We start from the raw sequence: 24,599 nt of genomic DNA, 5'->3' as shown, positions 1-24,599 counted from the left end.
GCCGGTGTTTCTTTGTTTCTTGTGAAACTTTATCACAGAGCGGTCAAGCGAACATGTTTCTCTACGTCAACCAGCAAGTTTTTGGATGGGAAAATTGTGATATTAAGTCAGCTTTTACCGGACACCTAAGTGGATTACGCAACCTCATCCTGAAGCTCAAAAAAGCAGCTGTGATCTTGGCTCCTCGGCGTCTCTAAAAGACACTGGCATTCACCGCAGCCATCCGACTTTCAGGTATGACTTTATAATCTCACTAAAATATTATTAACACAATAAGCAGATAAGGGATTTTCCAGAATTATCCTAGTAAATGTGTCTAATTACATCTGAAACACTCCCACTGCTGCCGTCTGGAGCCGTCGCCTTTTTTTTTTTTGTGCTTCACTCTAACTTTCCTCATCCACGAATCTTTCATCCTCGCTCAAATTAATGGGGAAATCGTCGCTTTCTCGGTCCGAATTGCTCTGACTGCTGGTGGCTCACATTAGAAACAATGTGAGCATGTGAGGAGCCCTCACACCCGTGACGTCACGCGCACATTGTCTGCTACTTCCGGTACAGGCAAGGCTTTTTTTAATTAGCGACTTTATCGCTGATGTTCTCTACTTAATCCTTTCAGCAAAAATATGGCAATATTGCTAAATGATCAAGTATGACACATAGAATGGACCTGCTATCCCCGTTTAAATAAGAAAATCTCATTTCAGTAGGCCTTTAATACATACTCAAATGTTCACTAGTGTTAAGTTAAGTTAAGTTAAAGTACCGATGAATGTCACATACACACTTGGTGTGATAAATAAATTATGATAAATGGGTTGTACTTGTGGGCTTCACACGGTGGGAGAGGGGTTAGTGCGTCTGCCTCACAATGCGAAGGTCCTGCAGTCCTGGGTTCAAATCCAGGCTCGGGATCTTTCTGTGTGGAGTTTGCATGTTCTCCCCGTGAATGCGTGGGTTCCCTCTGGGTACTCCGGCTTCCTCCCACTTCCAAAGACATGCACCTGGGGATAGGTTGATTGGCAACACTAAATCGGCCCTAGTGTGAATGTTGTCTGTCTATCTGTGTTGGCCCTGCGATGAGGTGACGACTTGTCCAGGGTGAACCCCGCCTTCCGCCCGATTGTAGCTGAGATAGGCGCCAGCGCCCCCACGACCCCAAAAAGGGAATAAGCGGTAGAAACGGATGGACGGATGGATTGTACTTGTAAAGCGCTTTTATACCTTCGAGATACTCAAAGCGCTATGACACTACTTCCACATTTACCCATTCACACACAAATTCACTGCTGCTATGCACGGTGCTAGCCAGAACCAATCAGGAGCAAGGGTGAAGTGTCTTGCTCATGACACAACGGACGGAACGAGGTTGGTACTAGGTAGGAATTGAACCAGAGACCCTCGGGCTGTGGATGGGCTCTCCCACTGCGCCACGGCGTCCCACCGCCGTGTGGTGAAATTTGTCCTCTGCATTTCACCCGTTCCCTTGATCACCCCCTGGGAAGTGAGGGGAAGAGTGGGCAGCAGCGGTGCGGCGCCCGGGAATCATTTATGGTGATTTAACCCCCAATTCCAACCCCTTGATGCTGAGGGCCAAGCAGGGATGTAATGGGTCCCATTTTTTCAAAGTCTTTGGTATGACCCGGCCGGGGTTTCAACTCACAACCTACCGATCTCAGGGCGGACACTCTAACCACTAGGCTACTGAGTAGGTTGTAGTGGATTTTACACTCACTTTTAATCAGTTTGTGGCCACCAAAATTCTGTCAGTGTTTACACACAACAGAGCTGGTGGAGTCAGGAAGCCTTCTTAGTATTCTCTTCATCTCCCGGTGACTCACCGCCTCCGCCTGCGAGTGTAAGTAAGCAAGGCGGTTTGGCGGAGCAACGGCGATGAGCGGTGGGGCTCTTGTGATGACAGAAGAGCGCGCGAGGGAGCATGCAGGACAAGAAGAGGTGCTGTGAACATCACGCAGTGTTTTCTTTATAGCCTCGGGCTCACGTGTCTATATATGCATTTGCGAGTATTCCCGCCCGGGGGGATTAATTTTTCGACAGCTTTGTTAAGCCTTCTTTTAAACGCACAGCTTGGCAGTAGCATCACGCCTGTGTGCTTTTTCAAAAGGTGCCCATTATTTTGGCTTTGGTCTGTAAAACAGAGCAGTGCCCTGTTGTTGGAGTCGAGCTTCTTGGTGCGAAGGAAACTGCTGAGTGGCTCCTCTTCAATTAGTCAGAGCTACTGTGTTGTACAACGTTCCGTTTTCTGGCGCCGTTCTCCCGTGACTTTGCATCCCCCCCAGTCGTCTCTTCTTGTCACTCCACATCTCCTCATCACACTGTCACTTTGCATTCGCCTTCATCTCTGCCCTTCTTTCTCACTGCTTTCTCTGCTGTCGCTTTCTATTTCATCTCTTCCTTTTTGCACACGCCACCACCTCCCTGTGCCTTCTTGCCCGGGAAGGTAACCTTGCCTGAGCAGGTTAAGAGAAAAGGTAGAAGCAAGGGAGGAGGTTAATCCTTTGGTGAGTCCATAGTCACACAAAGTCAAAGTACACATAGAGGAAAGAGGCGGTGGACAAGAATCGCAATAAACAGATGTGACAATCAAACAGCCCAGAGGTGTGTGTGTGTGTGTGTGTGTAGATGATGGGGATTGTGGGAACGGACTGCGAGAAACCATGGTGGGAGGAGATAACGTTCTCAGTCATGCACTTCCTCCCTGCATGATGACAATGTCTGCAGCAGCTCCCATTGGTCGTGGCTGCCACCAATCAGAGTGAAGGCATGCAAGGTGCCTGGAGGTTATACCCACCCCCAAAAAACGAGAGACCCAGCCGTGGAAAAGCGAGTGTGTGCATTGGAAGCATCTTCTCCCGAACCCCCTTACGAAAGGGAAGAAGTTGTTTGTCAGCTCTTTCATTGGAGATCACTGCAATCCCTCCTGGCTACTGAAGAAGAACAGACGAAGACCTAGGCTGTGTAGACTCCACCTCTGATTGGTTACCTCACTTTAGGTTCCTCCTACTGACTCTCCTCTCTCTTGCTCCCCTTTGCAACTAAACCCCTTCATAGTGTATACCTGAACGACAGCTGCAGGAGCACTGGACCCCTCCTCCACACACACAGACACACACACACACACACACACACATACACACCCACACACGTGCTCTTTCCCTCTCATTTTCTCTCTCTCTCACACACACACACACACACACACACACACACACACACACACACACACACACACACACACACACGCGCGCGCACACACACACACGCACACACACACACACACACACACACACACACACACACACACACACAAACACACAGCTTTTCACCTGGAGAGTGCAGGCATGTGCAACAGCAGTTGTCTCTCCCCACATCATCTGAGTTGACTCCTTCTGGATTGTTGAGGACAATTCTGACGTTGGAGTTATTTGTGGAGGGCACCACTTTCAACACACAGCATGATTTTGGGTGAGTTTTTCAGCTTCCTTTTTCTTTTTTTTTTATCACGCACTGAAGATCAATCATGTTGGACTAAATTCTGAGCTTGCCACCGGTCATTAGTAGGATCCTCTGCCTGATGTTCATTCCACATCTGTAAACACGGAGCGGAAGCTTAAACCGCGGTGAGGGCTTGTAATGATCGCACTGGTGTGCCATTAACAGGGCAGGTGTGAGTGATGACAGTGAAGGTCAAAGTGCTTAGAACCCAATTGTATGATTATTATTGGGTGTTTTTGGTCACGTGACCAAGTTCACAAGTCACGGAGGAGCTGGCGAAGCTCTGCTAACTTAACTGCATGAGCTGATTATATACACCAACGATTTAAAGGATTGCATCTTCTTCGCGTTGGGAGTCTGTACAAACGGTTACAAGTTCTGGAATATTGCTACACTGCAGTATCTAATTTTTACGAAGTTAATTGGTACTTAACTCAAAACACATTACCTATTGAAATGAACTGAAATCAATTTAATTGGACAGCAGACCTTTAAAGTCAAAGTTAAAACAAGGTAAAGTACCAATGATAGTCACACACACACTAGGTTACTTTCTGCGTTTGACCCGTACCCTTGTTCCACCCCCTGGGAGGTGAGGGGAGCAATGAGCAGCAGTGGTAGCCGCGCTCGGGTATCATTTTGGTGATTCAACCCCCAATTCCAACCCTTGATGCTGAGTGCCAAGCAGGAAGGTAGTGGGTCCCATTTTTATAGTCTTTGGTATGACCCAGCCGGGGATTGATTAACATGTAACATGCCTTTAAAGACAAAACTACTAACTTTTACATGAGAAATATTGTATAAAAACAATACAGTAGAATGCACAACTAACAACTGCAGTAGTTTTATGAAGTAATGTAATAATGATGCACACCAATTACCTTAGAGAGAGGACTTATTTATCGCCTTCGAGCTGCTTGGCGTCAAAGATACTATTAGCAGCTTATACATATTTTCATCGATAAATCTCGGCTGTTTAGATAGTTTATCAACATTCTTGGCTTGCGTCAGATGGTGCAGTGGTACCCTCGGATTGCTTCACGCTCGGTAACGTTTTTGAAGATTTCTTTATTTAATTCAAGAAATTCTACCCACTTCTTCTTTTCAGCACTGTTCTTCTCTCTAACTTTATTTCTCACCATGCCTGGAAAAACAAAGTAGTGTCCATCTAAACCTATAACCTATTATTAAGGGTGCTTTGGTCAGATTTTTGAGGGTTCTCTGTATCATTTGCTACACCAACTAATGGTATGGATGCTTGTAACTCAAATTTTTGCCTGCAACTTAAACAATAACAATTAGTGGAGAACCAGTTCATATCTCAAAATACTCCTAAACTCTTTTTTTTTATTTTTTTTTATTTTGTCTATCATTCACAATCCTTATGTGAGATAAGCATACATAGGTTTGTCTTTTTTCTATGCATTCTAACTCGCAAATAAATGCGATCAAAAGTCAGCTAACAATGGAGGTAATGGGATTTGTTCTTTTTTGCCTATAAAGCCCTAGCAAACATCCAAAAACCTCTGTTCTATAAACATGCCTTAAGTATATATGTAATGTAGTAACAGGGACATTCATAATACAATTTAATCTTTATGTATTTCTGTCATTCTAAGTAAACAGTAGCACATTAATTTCACACATCTGCGATAAGGTGGCGACTTGTCCAGGGTGTACACCGCCTTCCGCCCGATTGTAGCTGAGATAGGCACCAGCGCCCCCCGTGACCCCAAAGGAAATAAGCAGTTGAAAATGGATGGATGGATGGACATTTCACACATCACAAAGGTCATTATTTTCTTCAACAACTACTGCTGATTACGGCAGACTTTTTGAGCGCAAACGACTACTTTGGGCAAAATGATGATCCAGAACCATATGTTTTTTGAGCCTGATTATACAGAGGATGATCTACACATTTTAGAAGCTGAGTAATAAACAGATCTACCAAGGAGTACTATTGCTAAATGTTGAACAAGAAATACAAACTGCTAACATAATAAAACAATCACTTACTGTACAATGTCTGCTCTCCCTGGGAGAGGGAAGAATTAATCACAATCCTGAAACAGGTAAAAATAGTAAAAGTCAAAGTTGACCGACTTCTCGGTTTATGGCAACAACGTTCTTCTATACTTGTGAGAGACATGTTTTGTAATCTAGAATTACCTTTCACCAGCTCAGAGGCGATGCAGCAACTCACTGGCTCAGTATGTCAACAGCTGCTAGGGTAGTTACCTCTTCGTTGTCACGGCGTCGCTAAAAGTCGTTTCCCGGTGTTAGCGCTTATAATAACAGAATTGCTAATACCTGATTAATAGTCAGGTTACAACATTAAAATGGAGCTTTGTTGGCGGTTTTTGTATGTTTTTTAGGAGGGCTTTGTGGGAGAAATAAATGACTGTAATTAGCTACATTGTTAGCCACCTTGTACTTGGTGTATATTACAAATTATAATGCATAAAAAAAGAAAGACACATGTGTTCTTGTCCTACATAGGGATTGTGAATGATGAACAAAAAAAAAAAAGTGAAGTTGCACCTTAAGTTTGGTCACTCTTTAGTTAAAGTGACAATGTGTAGTAATAATTTTTGCAATATTCAGGTATCGCATCTATAAATACAAAGTCCACAAAGAAAAAATAAAGAATGTCCATTTAAATGAATGAATGGATCTCACACATATCACACAAACAAACACCGTAAGCAACTTTTCATCCCAGTTTTGCAAGCTTTATAGATGAAACCAGTGGTAATAATGTCACTCTATCACCAATAACTTATCACACATCCAATTAGATTCCTCTGATGTCCTCACTATGCTACTCACAGCCATTGAGGGTCCTATTTACCTTGCAATTACAGTATATGATCTGATGCATTAACCTTATATATTGCTGCATTATTTCCTTCATTTCATGACATTTTGTCCTGGCAAAACTTCTGAATATGAAACGACACTGATAAATTCACATTTTATTCAGCTGCCTGTGGCACAGTGTAGCAGTTAGGTTTTTTTTTGCAGTCCTGCTGTGTTCTGAATCAGCCAGCACTTTCTTATTTAGTATTCTAGTCTCATAGTGGCCATGTCAGAGAGAGGGATCCAGTGTGCTCTACATAGCTGGCTTGTGCGTTCACACAGAGGATGGGATCCTGCCACTGTAAGTCCAAATGACCGATCATGCATGCGCGCCTGTGTATTTGGAAGCTAGAAAAGGACATGTTTATGCATTTAACTAGCGATGCAGTTGCCCATCCGCATCCGCAAACATACTAATGTGTGTACGGTTGTGTCGGGGAGTCTGTGTGTATTAATTGTGTTGCTGCGTGCATTGCTGGAGACGCCACTTTGTGTTAACGCATGCCTAGACTGATTCAAGCCCTGCTCCTGTGCTCTCAGGGCAAGCGTGTTTTTCAAGCAGGCGCCTGTAATGATTATGGAGACAACATGTGGGTCTTAATGCAAGTTTTAGTTTTGTCTTGTTTGTTTATCTTGTCGAGTTTACACATTATTAATGTTGTCAAATTAACCTCAAATCACTCCTTTCAACGCTCAGAAAGCAATGCAATAAATTAAGAAATAAGACAAACAACCTGACTAAATCCTTAAAAAAAATTATATCAACGACAAAATAGAGGAAAACACAAATAAGCCACGTGAGCTCTGGAAAATTTTTAACAACCAGCTTCCTGGATGCAGCCAGAAACTTAAAACCAGACTCACCAACATCAACATCAAGGATGGTGACTCCCTCATTACAGACAAAATGGAGGTAGCAAGCAGACTTAACACCTTTTTCACCAGCATAGCCACAACTCTCGTTAACAAGCTGTCCCATCACTCTGGTCGTTGTGGTGTAGAAAACATTAAAGCCTTCTACAGAAAGCTAGGAGTAAACAACAACGATTTCAAATTAGAAATGGTCTCAGCTAACGAGATGCTTGATAAATTGAGCGCGCTCCACCCAAACAAGGCCACCGGCCTTGACAATATCCCCTCCAGTTTCCTCCTGGACTCTGCCACCACCATTGCCCCAATAATCACACATATAATAAACCTCTCAATCAAACAAGGCCAAGTACTCAAGGATTTCAAGATAGCAAGAGTAACCCCCTTTATGAAAAAGGAAGCAAATTAGAACCTGGTAACTACCGACCTGTTTCTATTCTCAGTTCCATTTTGAAAGTAATGGAAAAAATAGTTTATGAACAGGTGGACAGATGCCTTACTACTAATGTACACATTCCAATCCGGCTTCAGAACTAACCACTCCACTGACAGATGCCTTCTCTATCTGACAGACCACATCAAACATGAGGTGGACGCGGGCAAATACTGCGGCATGGTCATGCTGGACATTCAGAAGGCCTTTAACACCGTTAACCACGCTATACTGTTGGATAAGCTCAGAGCAATCTGATCCGATAAAACCTCATCGATCTCGATACAATCTTACTTGGAGGGGAGGAAACAGGTGGTAGAGGTGAACTGCACTGTGTCCCCTCCCCTCTCAGTAAGCTGTGGAGTCCGAGTCCCCCAAGGCAGTATACTAGGACCTTTACTGTTCCTAATATACGTAAATGACATGCCATCAGCATGCCACTGTGAATTGTTCCTGTTTGCGGATGACTCGGCCCTGCTGGTATCCGGCAAGGACAAGTCACAGGTGGAACAAATCCTCAATGCTGATCTCCTTAATATTTTCACCTGGTTCGCTGACAACAAGCTATCCATACACTTAAGTAAAACGGAATCCATCCGATTTGGGTCCCATATCAACCTTAAGAAAGTCAGTGACTTCACTATAAAAGTGGGTGACATTGTTATCACCTGGAAAGATGAGATCAACTTCCTAAGTTCCATTCTAGAGGATAATCTTTCCTGTGATAAAATGGCAACCAAGGTAATCAAAAAGGTCAACCAAAGAACGAGATTCCTCTACAGAATCTCATCTCTGGTCAACAATCTCATTCAACCCTTTTTCGATTACGCTTGCACCTCCTGGTACCCCAGCACCTTCAAAACCCTCAAATTTAGACTCCAAACATCCCAGAACAAGCTAGTCCGGTTACTTTTAGACCTACACCCCAGATAAAACCTCACTCCAACCCACTTCTCCAAAGTGAGCTGGCTCAGGGTGGAGGACAGAGTAAAACAACTTGCACTGAGCCAGTCTAATCCGCTACACCTCCCTGATACCGAAGTACATGTCAAACGACTTCCTTAACGTAAATGACCGCCATAACCACAACACCAGGGGGAGCTCCACAAACCACGTTAAACCCAGATTCCGATCTAACAAAGGTCTTAACTCAGTCTCTTTCTATGCCACATCAATGTGGAATGCACTCCCAACAGGTGTAAAAGTAAGTGCATCTCTATATTTCTTCAAAACCGCTCTAAAACAACACCTCCAGGCAACATCAACCCTTTACTAATACCCTCACCCCTTCACATCCCATCTCCCCGGATTGTAAATAACCTAAAGTAAATAATCAAATGTACTTCTAATGTATATACTTGTTCTTATGCTATCTGAACTCACTATGTTCTCTGCTCGCTGTACATATCCTACCAAGTCAGACCTACACTGTTTCAATGTCCATTTCTCTGTTGATGCAATTGTTGATGACTGAAGTACTGATATCAACCAAAGCTCCTCATTCCACCCCCCCGATTGTAAATAATGTAAATAATTCAATGTGTATATTATGATGATTAACTTGTGTGATGACCGTGTTTTGCTGATAGTATATATTTGTACCATGAATTGATTAACGTGGACCCCGACTTAAACAAGTTGAAAAACTTACTGGGGTGTTACCATTTAGTGGTCAATTGTACGGAATATGTATTGAACTGTGCAATCTACTAATAAATCAATCAATCAATCAATCAATCAATCAATCAATCAATCAATCAATCAATCAATCAATCAGTCTGAAGCTGGTCAAAGGTGACTATTCAACAATAGGACAATTAGTCTTGGTCAGGTTGTAGCAGGGAGCAGCTCCTGCAAATGATATTTGTGTTATTAAAGCTGAGCTGCAACCGTGACAACAACTCAATCAGCATAGAGACGCCGAATGAAGAGGCAAAAGAAAAACACATAATGATGTCTAACTTTAGAGGGATTCATGTTTAGCTCACTGCCTGCACCTTTGTTGGGTTGTTTGACTCACACCAAATCAATCTTTTTTTTATCGCATTTAATGGTCTCTGGATTCTTCGACTTTAACACTCGCCAAAAATGTTCTCTTAATAAGCTGCCATTCAGATATGTATCTACCTTACGTTTCTTCCTGGACTGCATGATTTCCCCAGTCGGAAATTCTGCTGCGTTTACATGATGATGTGTGTCTGTTGAGCAATTTGACATTTGTTTCTTTCATCCTCTGAAAAGGCTAATGTCATTCCAATGACCTTTGCAATACTGACACGGGCTATCATCATATTCAGTGCACTGATATGGATCTGTAAATGTTGGATGGACATTTGTCTGACGTGTGGAAAAAAAACAATGTTCAGATTAAAATATGTGTGTAATGTGAATTTGTGTGCTGACTGTCTGCATGTGTGTCGCTACATCCGATGTTCACCTGCAAATATTGTGGTTGGATGTCAAGTTAGAACTAACATAGCTTTGTAAGGGCATAGTCCTGTGTGCAGGTGGATATACAAACCCCGTTTCCATATGAGTTGGGAAATTGTGTTAGATGTAAATATAAACGGAATACAATAATTTGCAAATCCTTTTCAACCATATTCAGTTGAATATGCTTCAAAGACAACATATTCGATGTTCAAACTGATAAACATTGTTTTTTTTGCAAATAATCATTAACTTTAGAATTTGATGCCAGCAACACGCGACAAAGAAGTTGGGAGAGGTGGCAATAAATACTGATAAAGTTAAGGAATGCTCATCAAACACTTATTTGGAACATCCCACAGGTGTGCAGGCTAATTGGGAACAGGTGGGTGCCATGATTGGGTATAAAAACAGCTTCCCAAAAAATGCTCAGTCTTTCACAAGAAAGGATGGGGCGAGGTACACCCCTTTGTCCACAACTGCGTGAGTAAATATTCAAATTTAAGAACAACGTTTCTCAAAGTGCAATTACAAGAAATGTAGGGATTTCCACATCTACGGTCCATAATATCATCAAAAAGTTCAAAATATCTGGAGAAATCCCTCCACGTAAGCGGCATGGCCGGAAACCAACATTGAATGACTGTGACCTTCGATCCGGATCTCTAAAGGACATCACCACATGGGCTCAGGAACACTTCAGAAAACCACTGTCACTAAATACAGTTCGTCACTACATCTGTAAGTGCAAGTTTTTTGTTCTACTATGAAAAGCGAAAGCCATTTATCAAAAACATCCAGAAACGCCGCCTGCTTCTTTGGGCCAAAGATCATCTAAGATGGACTGATGCAAAGTGGAAAAGTATACAGTCGTCTGACGAGTCCCCATTTCAAATTGTTTTTGGAAATATTTGACATTGTGTCATCCAGACCAAAGGGGAAGCGAACCATCCAGACTCTTATCAACGTAAAGTTCAAAAGCCAGCATCTGTGATGGTATGGGGATGCATTAGTGCCCAAGACATGGGTAATTTACACATCTGTGAAGGCACCATTAAGGCTGAAAGGTACATACAGGTTTTGGAACAACAATTGCTGCCATCTAAGCGCCGTCTTTTTCATGGACGCCCCTGCTTATTTCAGCAAGAAAATTCCAAGCCACATTCAGCACGTGTTACAACAGCGTGGCTTCGTAAAAACAGAGTGTGGGTACTTTCCTGGCCCGCCTGCAGTCCAGACCTGTATCCCATCGAAAATGTGTGGCGCATTATGAAGCGTGAAATACGACAGCGGAGACCCCAGACTGTTGAACGACTGAAGCTCTACAAAAAACAGGAATGGGAAATAATTCCTTTTTCAAAGCTTCAACACTTCGTTTCCTCAGTTACCAAACGTTTATTGAGTGTTTTTAAAAGAAAAGGTGATGTAACACAGTGGTGACCATGCTCTTTCCAAACTACTTGGCACGTGTTGCAGCCATGAAGTTCTAAGTTAATTATTATTTGAAAAGAAAAATAAAAGTTTATGAGTTTGAACATCAAATATGTTGTCTTTGTTGTGCATTCAATTGAATATGGGTTGAAAAGGATGTGCAAATCCTTGTATTCCGTTTATATTGAAATCCAGCACAATTTCCCAACTCATATGGAAACGGGGTTTGTAGTTGAGTGCTCTGATGGCGATGAAAAATGCAGTAGTTCCTCAATTTACGAGCTTAATTGGTTCTGTGATGGAGCTTTTAAATCAAACCACTTGTACCTCAAATCAACATCTCCCACTGAAATAAACAGAAATCCATTAAATTGCCGCTTGCTCTCCACCTCCAAAACAGTGCAATTTTAACATGTAACATGCTTTTGTTTAAAAGGAAAAACAAACTTCTTCTAGATGTGTTACACAGCTCGAAAAAATGGGCCAACTTTTTCATTGTGCGACACATTTATTTTTCTTGATGAAATTGCAAAACAATTAAAACAGACTGATGACATTGCTTTTCTCATATCACATATTCACAGGACTTCTTCTCAAAATACAATGTCTAGAGTTAAACAATTTTAAACAAAAAATATATACAAACACATTTTTGTTTGCTGATTTTATCTACCTTCAAATCATGTTTTTAATCACTGTTTAATAAACTATGTGTTGTATGTATCTCTTATGTCATTTTACCATTACTTGTACTCAACCTTACTGTCCTGAATTTTTATATATTTATTTTTATTATTAAAGTAGTGGTAGGCTTTCACACATATCTGGTGTGCTTATGATCCATACGACACTCAACACTCGTTTGGCATGTCCTTGTAACATAAATGCCAGTTAACACCCTATTTTCCAGTATCTCTGAGGATTTATGTCATGAACTGGCTCTTAAACTAAAGTTAACTGTATTTTGCTTCGTCACCGTGGTTACCGTTGGACTGCCACCTTAGAAGATAACCCTGAATGTGACCCGTTTTTAACTCATAAACGTAAGAAAACAGACTTTAGCTTAACATTGCTTACTCTAAAAAGTACAGAAGAAACTTTACTACTGCGAACCAGCTTACCTGCAAAACACCTAAAACAGCGTTACAACCGGCGCTTGAAGCCTCTGCTTTTCTCATATCACGTACTGACTTCTTCTACAGCGCCAGCTACTAATACCAAAGGCACCAAGCACCCTCTGCTAGTGTAACTAAATATTGCATGCTGCATTGAAAAACATAGCAAACCTTTGAGCCTATAAACCATGGGTCACCAACGCAGTGCCCGCGGGCACCAGGTAGCCCGTAAGGACCAGATGAGTAGCCCACTGGCCTGTTCTAAAAATAGCTCAAATAGCAGCACTTACCAGTTAGCTGCCTCTATTTTTTTTAATTGTATTTATTTACTAGCAAGCTGGTCTCGCTTTGCTCGACATTTTTAATTCTAAGAGAAACAAAACTCAAATAGAATTTGAAAATCCAAGAAAATATTTTAAAGACCTGGTCTTCACTTGTATAAATAAATTCATTTATATTTTTACTTTGCTTCTTATAACTTTCAGAAAGACAATTTTAGAGAAAAAATACAACCTTAAAAATGATAGTAGGATTTTTAAACACATATACCTTTTTACATTTTAAATTCCTTCCTCTTCTTTCCTGGCATTTTAAATCAATGTTCAAGTACATCCATCCATCCATTTCTACCGCTTATTCCCTTTCGAGGTCACGGGGGGCGCTGGCGCCTATCATTTATTTTTTTATTGTAAAGTATGATAAATACATTTTAATTTAGTTCTTCATTTTAGCTTCTGTTTTTTCGACGAAGAATATTTGTGAAATATTTCTTCAAACTTGTTATGATTAAAATTCCAAAAAATTATTCTGGCAAATCTAGAAAATCTTTAGAATCAAATTTAAATCTTATTTCAAAGTTTTTTTAATTTCTTTTAAAATTTTTGTTCTGGAAAATCTCGAAGAAATAATGATTGGTCTTTGTTACAAATATAGCTTGGTCCAATTTGTTATATATTCCAACAAAGTGTAGATCGGATTTTAACCTATTTAAAACATTTCATCAAAGTTCTAAAATTAATCTTAATCAGTAAAAATTATTAATGATGTTCCATGAATTCTTTTTAAATTTTTTTCAAAAGGATTCAAATTAGCTAGTTTTTCTCTTCTTTTTTTCGGTTGAATTTTGAATTTTAAAGAGTCGAAATTGAAGATATGTGTCAAAATTAAATTTTCATTTCTTTTCCTGTTTTCTCCTCTTTTAAACCGTTCAATTTAAGTGTTTTTTTTTCATAATATATTCACTACGAAAACCTTCCATAAAAGGAAGAAAAATGTACCACAGAATGACAGACAGAAATACCCTTTTATATATATATATATATATATATATATATATATATATATATATATATATATATATATAGATTTATTTATATAAATCTATATATATATATGTATATATATATAGATTTATTTATTGAAGGTAAATTGAGCAAATTGGTTATTTCTGTCAATTTATTTAAGTATGTATCAAACTGGTAGCCCTTCGCATTAATCAGTACCCGAGAAGTAGCTCTTGGTTTCAAAAACGTTGGTGACCCCTGCTATAAACAGTATTTAAATCGAGTTTTCTGACCTTAAAGAGTTTTATTTTCCATCGATACATCCACTATAAACTGTTTTTAACTTTTAACGTTTTTAACTGTTTTTAACTTTTTAAACTGCTTTTTAATCTAACAAATTGTTCTTAGGGTAATTTGTATTTGCTATTTCAATGTGTTTTTTACTTATGTTTTAAATGTTATGTTTTTTAGTCTGTCCTTGGGCTCTATTTCTTTGTGGTGTACAACCCTTTGTTCTTCAACTGTGGTTATGTTTAAAGGGCTTTATAAATAAAGTTGGTATAGTATGGTATGGTATTTTCTACCACATGTCCCTTAATCAAAGTACATCACTTAGTGCTACAGATACATTAAAAAAATAACAATACAATACAATGTACTTGTAACAACATGGTAGTTTTATAAAGTAATGTTATGATATTTTACAGCGTTTACCTTGGAGAGTGGGCTTCTACGGTATATATATTCATATGTATGCACATGTATGTGTGTGGATATATATATACATATATATAGATACATCTCTTATTTTCCATCATTTTTTTACTATTTATATTACCAAATTGTATATGGCTTAGGAGATCTGCTCCAATATCGTTGTTCTTTGAACCTGTTCACTGCAATAATGACAATAAAAACTCTATTCTATTCCATTCTATTCTCTCCTTTCAGCTCCTTCTCAGTCAAACACACTCGCAGCAGTTTTTTTCGTATTTTCTTTGATAAATATCCACCAATTAGGCATTGGACCCATTCTGCTTCAGTATGGCCCAATCTGGCTGTGATACGCTAGTATTGCTTCGCCAAATCCGCGACACACTGTCATGTTTTTGATAATTCATTCATCTGACACATACACTTTCTTCCTTTCCATCATCAATAGCTCCAAGCTATTGCTTGCGAATAAGACCAGATGTTTATTCAGTAGATTTTGCGGGGTTCACTGAGACTAATGGCAGGAACGCTTGTAACCCAAAGTTTTGCTTGCATTTTAAAGTGGAACAAGTCCAGCTACACTATCTAACATTGTCTCCACTTCAGGTTCCTAATCTACTACTCTAAGGGCCTAATTTGCATGTACTAAAGTTTGTGCAAACTTGATACCACAAGCAAAGCTGATCTACTAAATGCGTGCAAAGTGGATTGCGTCTGGTACGTCAGCAGAAAAAGGTGTGCAATCGATTTTATTAATATGCAAAATATGTGCTGATCATCAAAACGACCACAATACCGGGAAAATAAAATAGAAATGTAATTATTTAGCACGCGCAATTTTTTCAATTAGTTTTTGTCATTGCACGTTAAAAACAATGACTGTGGTTCATCAACACTCATCATGGTTTTGCTAGCACTAATTTGTGTTTTATTTAGCATGTGTCAGAAGGACGCGGAAACTGACAGTTCCACACACGGCTGAATGGTAAGTGCTTCTGCTGCACAGCCAGGCAATGGACAGATGAAAATCGTCCGCCCTACACATATTTGGACGGTCAGAAATAGAAAATATTTGACTAATCGTCTATTTAGTGATTACCTTTTATAACTCTATTGCTGCTGAGTGATTTAAATGGCTGATTAAAAAAAAATCTATTAATGCGTTTTGGTGTCTGCTGGCTTTTTATTTTTATTTTAATGTCGTTTTTTTTATTTTATTTAAGACCTATTTATTATAATATACCTCCCACATAAAATACGTCTTTCATTGTGCATTTATGTATTTGTTTTAGTGCAGCTTTGTGCACATAATTAAGTGTCAGTGTGCATATGTTTGTGTTGTCTAAATTCTGATTCATAAAAAGTGTATGCGATTATAGATGTGTGCTGCTGTTTCAGCACATCGCACACAGGTATGATATATGTATATATATATGTATATATATATACATATATATATAAATATATATATATATATATATATATATGTATATATATATATATATATATATATATATATATATACATATATATATATATATATATATATATATATATATATATATATATATATATATATATATATATATATATATATATACACACAGTATATATATGATAACATGAATGTGCATAAAATAATTGTCTCCATGGTATGCATGAAAAATCCTCATTTAAATAAGGCCCTCTGCAGCACTTTTCCATTGCACAGTGTTAGTAGATCTACAACACACACGCTCATATTACACACATATCAATTTTTGCTCATGCTGTCCGGTGCATTGTATTTTTAAATCTTCGTAAATCAGGCCAATCGTATGTTAAAGAAAGAAGACGACATGGCACCTTACATGCATAGGCGCTGATGCCGTGGGTGCTTTGGGGCCGAGCACCCACGTGGGACTGATGGCAACTTTTAATCTTTAAAATAATTTTAGAAAAATCAATCTTGGTGTTGTTAAATATGTGGCAGTTTATTCCCTCCATCCATTTTCTACCGCTTATTATTCAGTTTTAGAAAATTGAAAAGTCACAAATCATACAGTCTTTAATGATCTAATCCTAATCAAGATTTCATTGTTCCCTGTGATGAGGGGGCGACTTGTCAAGGGTGTATCCCGCCTTCCGCCTGATTGTAGCTCAGATAGGCACCAGCGCCCCCTGCGCCCTCAAAAGGGAATAAGCGGTAGAAAATGGATGAATGGAAGATTTCATTGTACCCAATGATGAACTAATGAAAAATGTATCTTAACATTGAACACTCATGAATGAAGTTCATACTTCCTCAACAGCCATACATGTCACACTAAGATAAATAATTAATTTTCTACCATTTGTCCTTAATAATTTTGACACATTAATAGAATGTAAAATGACACAATATGTTACTGCATATGTCAGCAGCAAAATTAGGCGCCTTTGTTTGTTTACTTACTACTAAAAGACAATGTTCACTATTTTATTTATGGACTAAATTGCAATAAAAACATATGTTTAATGTACCCTGAGATTAAAAAAAATAAAATAAAGCTAATAATTACATTTTTTGTGGTCCCCTTTATTTAGAAAAGTACTGAAATACTTTTGGTAGCGGTACAAAAATATTGGTATCGGGACAACAGTAATACACACACACCGAGCACCCACTGGCAGAAATGTAAATCGGCGCCTATGCACATGTAGTACTGTATCTTCTCTAGTGAGTATGGCCAAAATGCATGACATCAATGCTTCTGTCTGCAGCCAGATGCGTACAGGGAAACTATTTATCCTTTTTATGTAGGACATACTGTATCGCTTCTAATCCGACCCCAAATGTGCATGATGGTTGTTTGACAAGCAAGAAACATTCCTGCCCCACGATCTGCTTTGTTAACTTCATCTGAACATTTTTCTTATGAGTGGTGTAGCCTGAGTCACCCCCTATTCATTTTTGAGTGTTTTATGTTACATTAGGCTGCCCTTCTGAGTCACACCTCACCTCCTTAGCTCAGGGCCATGCAGGTTGTCTGTCTCTTTGTCTTTGTATTTGTGTGCGCACTACGGGCCTCATCTATCTTCATAAAACTTCACTCTATGTTGATCTGTCTGCATAGCTAACGCTCATTCTATTCACTCACTCACTTCCCCATCCACACTCACCTGGCTTCTGGAGGTCATCTCCAAGTCCCACAGGAGTAAATATGTTCTTTGAGCGGATCAGCCCTTCTTTCCCATTTTCTCCATGGCTGCCCCGCTCTCTGGGTTTACGTAAAAGTGACACAGCAATTAAAAAGCCTTAGAGCAGGGATGTCCAAACTTTTTTACTTGGGGGTCGCATTGGGCTAAAATTAAAAAAGAAAATAAGATATACAGCCTATACATATACAGTCGAGATCAAATGTTTACATACACTTGTAAAGAACATAACAGCTCAATTTGTGTGTCTGACATCACATGGACAAAGCTAAGACCTTCTGGAAGAAGAAACAAAAATTGAGCTATTTGGCCACAATACCCAGCAATATGTTTGGAGGAGAAAAGGTGAGGCCTTTCATCCCAGGAACACCAAACCTACTGTCAAGCATGGTGGTCGTAATATTATGCTCTGGGCCTGTTTTGCTGCCAATAGAACTGGTGCTTTACAGAGAGTAAATAGGACAATGAAAATGTTATGATCCGCTTCCCGGATCATATATGGTTTTGGGTTTTGAGTCTTTTGCGTTTCTTGTTTATTGTTTGACTCTTCCGATTCTTAGTTTGTGCACTTCCTTGTTTGTTGTTGTTACCATGGTTTCTGATTTGTCCCACCTGCCTTGGTTAGTACACCTGCTTTTCATTAGAGACTTTATTTATCCGGCCTGTTTCATTTACTCGTCCTGGTCTCGTCAAGTTTTGCTACACGCTATCGATGACTTCGTGGACTCCCCTCTATGGTAAACAAACTGTTTTGGACTTGCTAGTTTTCTCGTTTAGCTCACTGTTTTTCCTAGCTCACACGCTAGCTCCTTGTTTTGCCAGTTTGTGCCTTGAGCAAGTGTTCTGTTTTGTTTCCCTAGCTCACACGCTAGTAACTCTTTGTTTGTCTTTTTGCCTTAGCATCAGTGTTTTTGTTCTGAGCCATTTTGAGTTTTAATAAATCATTATTTCATACCTGTACGCCGTGTCCGAGCCCGATCTGCATCTTGAAAGAAGCACCATTCGCATCACGATGCCATGAAGACATCATAGAAAAAGGAGAATTACCTCCAAATTCTTCAGGACAACCTAAAATTATCAGCCCGGATGTTGGGTCTTGGGCGCAGTTGGGTGTTCCAACAGGACAATGACCCCAAACACACGTCAAAAGTGGTAAAGGAATGGCTAAATCCAGTGACGTGCAGCCCCGCCTCACCTGCCATCATGGAAAGAAAAAAAATGTAAAAAGAAAACATATTAATTAAATTGTTAAGGAAGGCGGTTAAAGAACTTTTAATATATTTACCGTTTGTTATTTAACTTCACTAGTTTTATATTATTTTTTATTCAAAATCACTGAATTTTCACATTTGCCGTTCAAATACTGAGAAAAGACTTGCGGTGAGTCAGCAGCCAGTTGAGCCTCCCCATGGATTGCGCAATGACTCGGCTAACTGCTGTCTGCTGTGCAGTGAGACCGTATAGCTATATGAATTATATTATACATTTCCATAGTTTAGTTAGCTGAGGTATGTAATGTACAGTGTATTTTGTCAACAACTGTATGTGTGCAAATTATTTCTTGTGCTGGGCAATCATAAAACGCTTGCTAAGACGCACTGTGTGAGGCACCTGTTCTCCCGCCTACTGGTGGTAGAGGGCGCTAGTGATCCTAGGGATCATTCTTGCGACAACTCGGCTGCAGAAGAAGTGACAACAAGCAGCAAGAGTGAGCAGCATGTGTTTATTTTTTCCTCTCCTCTGGACTTTTAACACGGATGAGTACATATCTAAAATAAAACAGTTTTCTAAACTGGACTTTCAATCGAAGCAGGAGGTAATATTTAAAGGAAGACCAACGCCGGAGCTAAATGGTTTGCTTCAGACAGTGATTTTCATCAAGACAGAGATACTTTTAAAACTGACGAAAGATAAGGAAGACTTCTATAAACAAGTTATCGATGTTTTTGTTCAGAAGGAGTGGCGCATTGACTTCGTGTAAAGAATGGTAGTATGATATTTTAAACATAACCCGTTAACTTCTGCCAATCAAATGGTGAATAATATACTCTTTAGGGTTCATATGTTTGTAAATCTGACTGTGGTGAAGTCAGTGCCTCACCAGCCATGAACCTCACCGCACGTCACTGGCTAAATCCTACTAGAATTAAGGTTTTGAAATGGCCCTCCCAAAGTCCTGACTTAAACATGTGGACGATGCTGAAGAAACAAGCCCATGTCAGAAAACCAACAAATTTAACTGAATTGCACCAATTTTGTCAAGAGGAGTGGCTAAAAAAATCAACCAGAAGCTTGCCAGAAGCTTGTGGATGGCTACCAAAAGCCCCTTTTTGCAGTGAAACTTGCCAAGGGACATGTAACCAAATATTAACATTTTCAGTAGACCCGTAATATATTCATAAAATAACCAAACTTCATGAATGTCTTTTTTGACCAACAAGTATGTGCTTCAATCACTCTATCACAAAAAATAAGAGTTGTAGAAATTATTGGAAACTCAAGACAGCCATAACATTATGTTCTTTACCTTTGATCGCGACTGTAAATGTGTACATATTATAATAATACAATGGATATTGTTATGTGTGTACGGGGGAAGAAGACGGCACATACAGGAGGGACGTTGTTTAACTCTGTTTATATATATATATATATATATAAAATATACATATTAATAACAAAATAATAATAATAATAAACAAGGGAATGGAGTGTGACGGATCCAAAAGTGTATTGTGTGCGACTATGTGTGTTGACTAGCTGTTAAGTGTTTCCGATAGTGTTGAGCGGGAGGCGGAAGACCAAGAAGGGCAAGGCAGGCTCGAACGTCTGTGAGACAGGCAGGAAGTCAGGGGCAATAGCAAGGCGTCAGAGTCCGTGTCCAGGCGGCAGATTGAGATCCAAGAGGCAGCCATGAAGCCCATGAAGCTCATCAGCAACGGGTGTGATGAGTGCTGATTGATTACAGCTGTGCACCGGCGCAGCTTTTGCAGGAGTGGCGCGCACAGGTGTGCTTTTGGAGGTGCGCTCAGCATCAGATTAATTTGCATTGGAATGCGCTCGGGCGGTGACAGATATATCAATAATAACTATTATAATTGGATGTGAAAGTTGACTTCTACGTTGGTTGCTTCTGTGACAACCTCCCTAAAGTTTTGTAATCAATCAGAAATATCAGGCAGCAAAAATTGCGCCTAAAAAGGTTTTTTGTGGAGAGTGTTTTGCATTTTTCCCATAATGCTTTGTAATGGATTTAAATGGGTGTAACTTAGAAAATTACATTTTTATAAAGTCCACAAAGTTCCGTGAGCAGTTTATGTGACCATGTCCATTGACATGTTTTGTTTGGATTGGGTCATACAAGTAATAGCTGCACACATTTCCATTCAGACCATAATTAAAGGTCATTGACTTGAATTACTCACGTTACCCGCTGTATGACGACATACTACTCAGTGGCCTAGTGGGTAGAGTGTCCGCTCTGAGATCGGTAGGTCGTGAGTTCAAATCCCGGCTGAGTCATACCAAAGACTATAAACATGTGACCCATTACCTCCCTGCTTGGCACTCAGCATTAAGGGTTGGAATTGGGGGTTAAATCACCAAAAATGATTTCCCGGGCGCGGCCCCGCTGCTGCCCACTGCTCCCCTCACCTCCCAGAGGGTGATCAAGGGTGATGGGTCAAATGCAGAGAATAATTTCACCACACCTAGTGTGTGTGACAATCATTGGTACTTTAACTTTAACTTTTTAATAGCAACATCGAAGTTGCCAGACTATTAAAATGAATGCACCCCCTGTGGGTGAGATTCTTTATTAAACTCATGACGACTTGCGGGACAATTTGAAGACGTAGGCAGGCCTTTAGTTTGGACACCCTTGCAATGTTTGCAACTTGCTCAGAGTTGCATTTTTCAAATCAAACAATATAACGAGAACACCACCCGCTACATTATGTTACCATTAGTGGTTTACCATAACATATATAGTTTTAAAATATATACCGATATATTTTCCAGGCTATTTAGCAGCGCACCAGTATTTAGGTCGCACCCAGGCTATGCTTTATTTGGAGTGTTTTAGTGTTTTACCCTGTTTAGTGTTTTTGTTCCTGTCCTGCGCTTATATTTTGGTGGCACTTCCTGTTGTGTTGGTGTTTTTCCCCTTTCAGATCTTGCTCTGAGCACTGATTCACACACCTGCTTTCTGTTAGCAATTTGGTCTATTTAAGGTGCCTCCTAGGTCTTCTGCATCCTGGGAACACACCGGTATCGCCGTCATGCGACCCGAGTGTCACACTTGCAGCTACACAACAGCTAAGTACACAAGCTAGACATGTGTAATATATATCCTTAGTTAAGAAATATTGCAGTACAAAACACATCAAGATAACATTGAGGCAGTGGTGCGGCTGCCTTGGCATGATAACATTTCCATGATCACAAGTCGAGTGGTAACGGTGTGGCTATGTATGCGTGTAGTGTGCATATGTATGTATATATTTATTATTTATGTATATACTGTACAAGTTCATTAAGTTTGTACATAGAGTGAACAGGTAGTTCTAGCTCTGAGTAATTTATGATTTAAAGAAAAGGGGTGGGATTAAATAAGTGTAAACTTCTTCTCACTCCTTTTCAAATATGTAAAAAAAAGAAAGTCCAATGCTCATTTGTTTTCGTTTTTATGCTCATTTGTTTTTGTTTTTTATTCTCCATTGTTTTCATTTTGTTATAATGGCTGTTAGGGCTCTAGCACTGTATTGGATCAGGCTTGCTCTTGTTTTTTTGCATATTTTAAATACAAATCTATTTATCTATCTATCTATCTATCTATCTATCTATCTATCTATCTATCTATCTATCTATCTATCTATCTATCTATCTATCTATCTATCTATCTATCTATCTATCTATCTATCTATCTATCTATCTATCTATCTATCTATCAAACTGTGACATAAATATAGTTCCTTTTTACTTCAGATACATAGTCTTAAAGGCGTGTATTAGAAAGTATCCAGTAACAAACGTGTCCGCATCATTCAATTTACTATATCGTGTGTAACTTAATGAATTAATGTGAAAAAAAGGTGTTGCCAAAAAAAAAGGGTCTCTTAAGCTCTTAAGCATAAATCTGTCATGAGTTTGATGTTTTCCTTACCCACCATTGTTCTTTGAGTGATGTTACCCGATCAAACCTTTTGTAAGATTTCACACTCCAAAATAAAAGCACATACTTTGATTTGTGCTGCAGTTGTATCAAATGAGTATCATCTGCAATAGTCCAATATCGGTATCATATTGAAAGTAAAACATTTGTATCAGGACAGCCCTTATTACAGTTACCTTATTATGCGCTGAAAGAGGGTGACATATAATGCTTAAAACACATCGGAATGGTAGCGCCCTCTAGGCAGCCGCATAAATATTGCAAACAGCGCCTTTAATGAGTCAGATATTTGGTATGCGTGGCACAGTTTGTCCCTTTGGGCTTCTTTGCATATCCAAGATATCATTAGGACAATTTAGTGCAGACGACACCTGGGAATTCTGCAATGAAATATGCAGATGACCAATTTTCTATCTTGTACTAAAACAACTTAAAACCTCTAAAGTTAATCACAATTTTTGATGATGGACGATGGTCTACAAATTGCGATACATTGTTTTCACTCAAATGTAAATATGTTGCCTACCTAACTCCCTTACTAACTATAAGGAAATCGTTGAAGACACATTAACATTAACTGTGTAAAATGCAAAGGAGCATTAGTGCGACACAAAATAAACAATATAAACACATTGAGAAAAACATTTGGAGTTTCCTGATACAACATTTTCATGGTCAATATGATGCCAATATTTAAGCCTTGAGTATTGGCCGATGCAATTTTATCTAATACGATATCATTATGAATCAAAGTACATAATGTAATTATTTTGCTGTGTGAAATGATAATGTGAAAAAGTTAAGGGACATTATTCGCAGAACGATATGCAAAACATGAATCTTTTACGCTTTTGAAGTGGAGTGTTATTTCGTTTTTAGTGACATCTCGTGGTCACACAAATGTATCAAAATATTATAATAATTAGTCATATGCAATGGGAATTTTTAATACCTGTTTGTACTGAAACTGCAATATTGTTCAATGAAAGTTACTTATTACTTATGTCTAGCTTGAGTGCTTTTGTGTGCTTAGCTTTTGTGTAGCTGCAAGCTCCTACTGTAGTAGCCTATTGGCTTCCAAGTTCACCTTTTGCAAATGACTTACCTGAAATACAAGAAAAGACCAACCTGATATGCTTATTAGAGTAATTTAAAGGGGAACATTATCACAATTTCTGACGGGTTAAAACCTGGTTTATTTTATTTTTCTAAGTTTTTCTCAAAATTTTACCCATCACGCAATATCCCGAAAAACGGCTTCAAAGTGCCTGGTTTACACCATCGCTATATCCACCCGTCTATTGTCCTGTGACGTCACTGCGTGAAGCCAGAAAAAAACAACAACATGGCGGATAACACAGAAAGGTATAGTATAGTAGCTCGGATTCAGACTGGGATTTCAGCGCTGTAAGCGATTCAACAGATTACGCATGTATTGAAACGATGGTTGGAGTATGGAGGCAGGTACCGAAAACGAAATTAAAGAAGACACAGAAGCTTTTGAGCCATATCACCACAGACAGCAGCACGAGAGGAAGCGCGGACGAATTCGGCGATCGCCTTCTAACCAACGATTGGTATGTGTTTGTTTGGCATTA

General features: G+C 39.3%; 1 protein-coding gene across 3 annotated transcripts in view; it reads left to right on the top strand.

The window, feature by feature from the left end:
- The first annotated feature begins 2,865 nt into the window (after positions 1-2,865).
- Positions 2,866-24,599, top strand: part of znf385a (zinc finger protein 385A) — a 186,801-nt gene continuing 165,067 nt past the window's right edge. The window contains exon 1 of one of the 3 annotated variants that reach the window (XM_061903394.1): positions 2,866-3,483. In XM_061903394.1, the coding sequence (XP_061759378.1) occupies positions 3,474-3,483 (10 nt within the window). In that variant the 5' untranslated portion in view covers positions 2,866-3,473. The remainder of the gene's footprint in view (positions 3,484-24,599) is intronic. The other 2 variants (XM_061903391.1, XM_061903389.1) reach the window with 2 other exon arrangements.

This window comes from Nerophis ophidion, linkage group LG06, assembly GCF_033978795.1.
Source record: "Nerophis ophidion isolate RoL-2023_Sa linkage group LG06, RoL_Noph_v1.0, whole genome shotgun sequence".
Classification (NCBI taxonomy): Eukaryota; Metazoa; Chordata; class Actinopteri; order Syngnathiformes; family Syngnathidae; genus Nerophis; species Nerophis ophidion.
The sequence above is the reverse complement of the archived record's forward strand: the minus strand, read 5'-3'. Positions and strand labels throughout refer to the sequence as shown.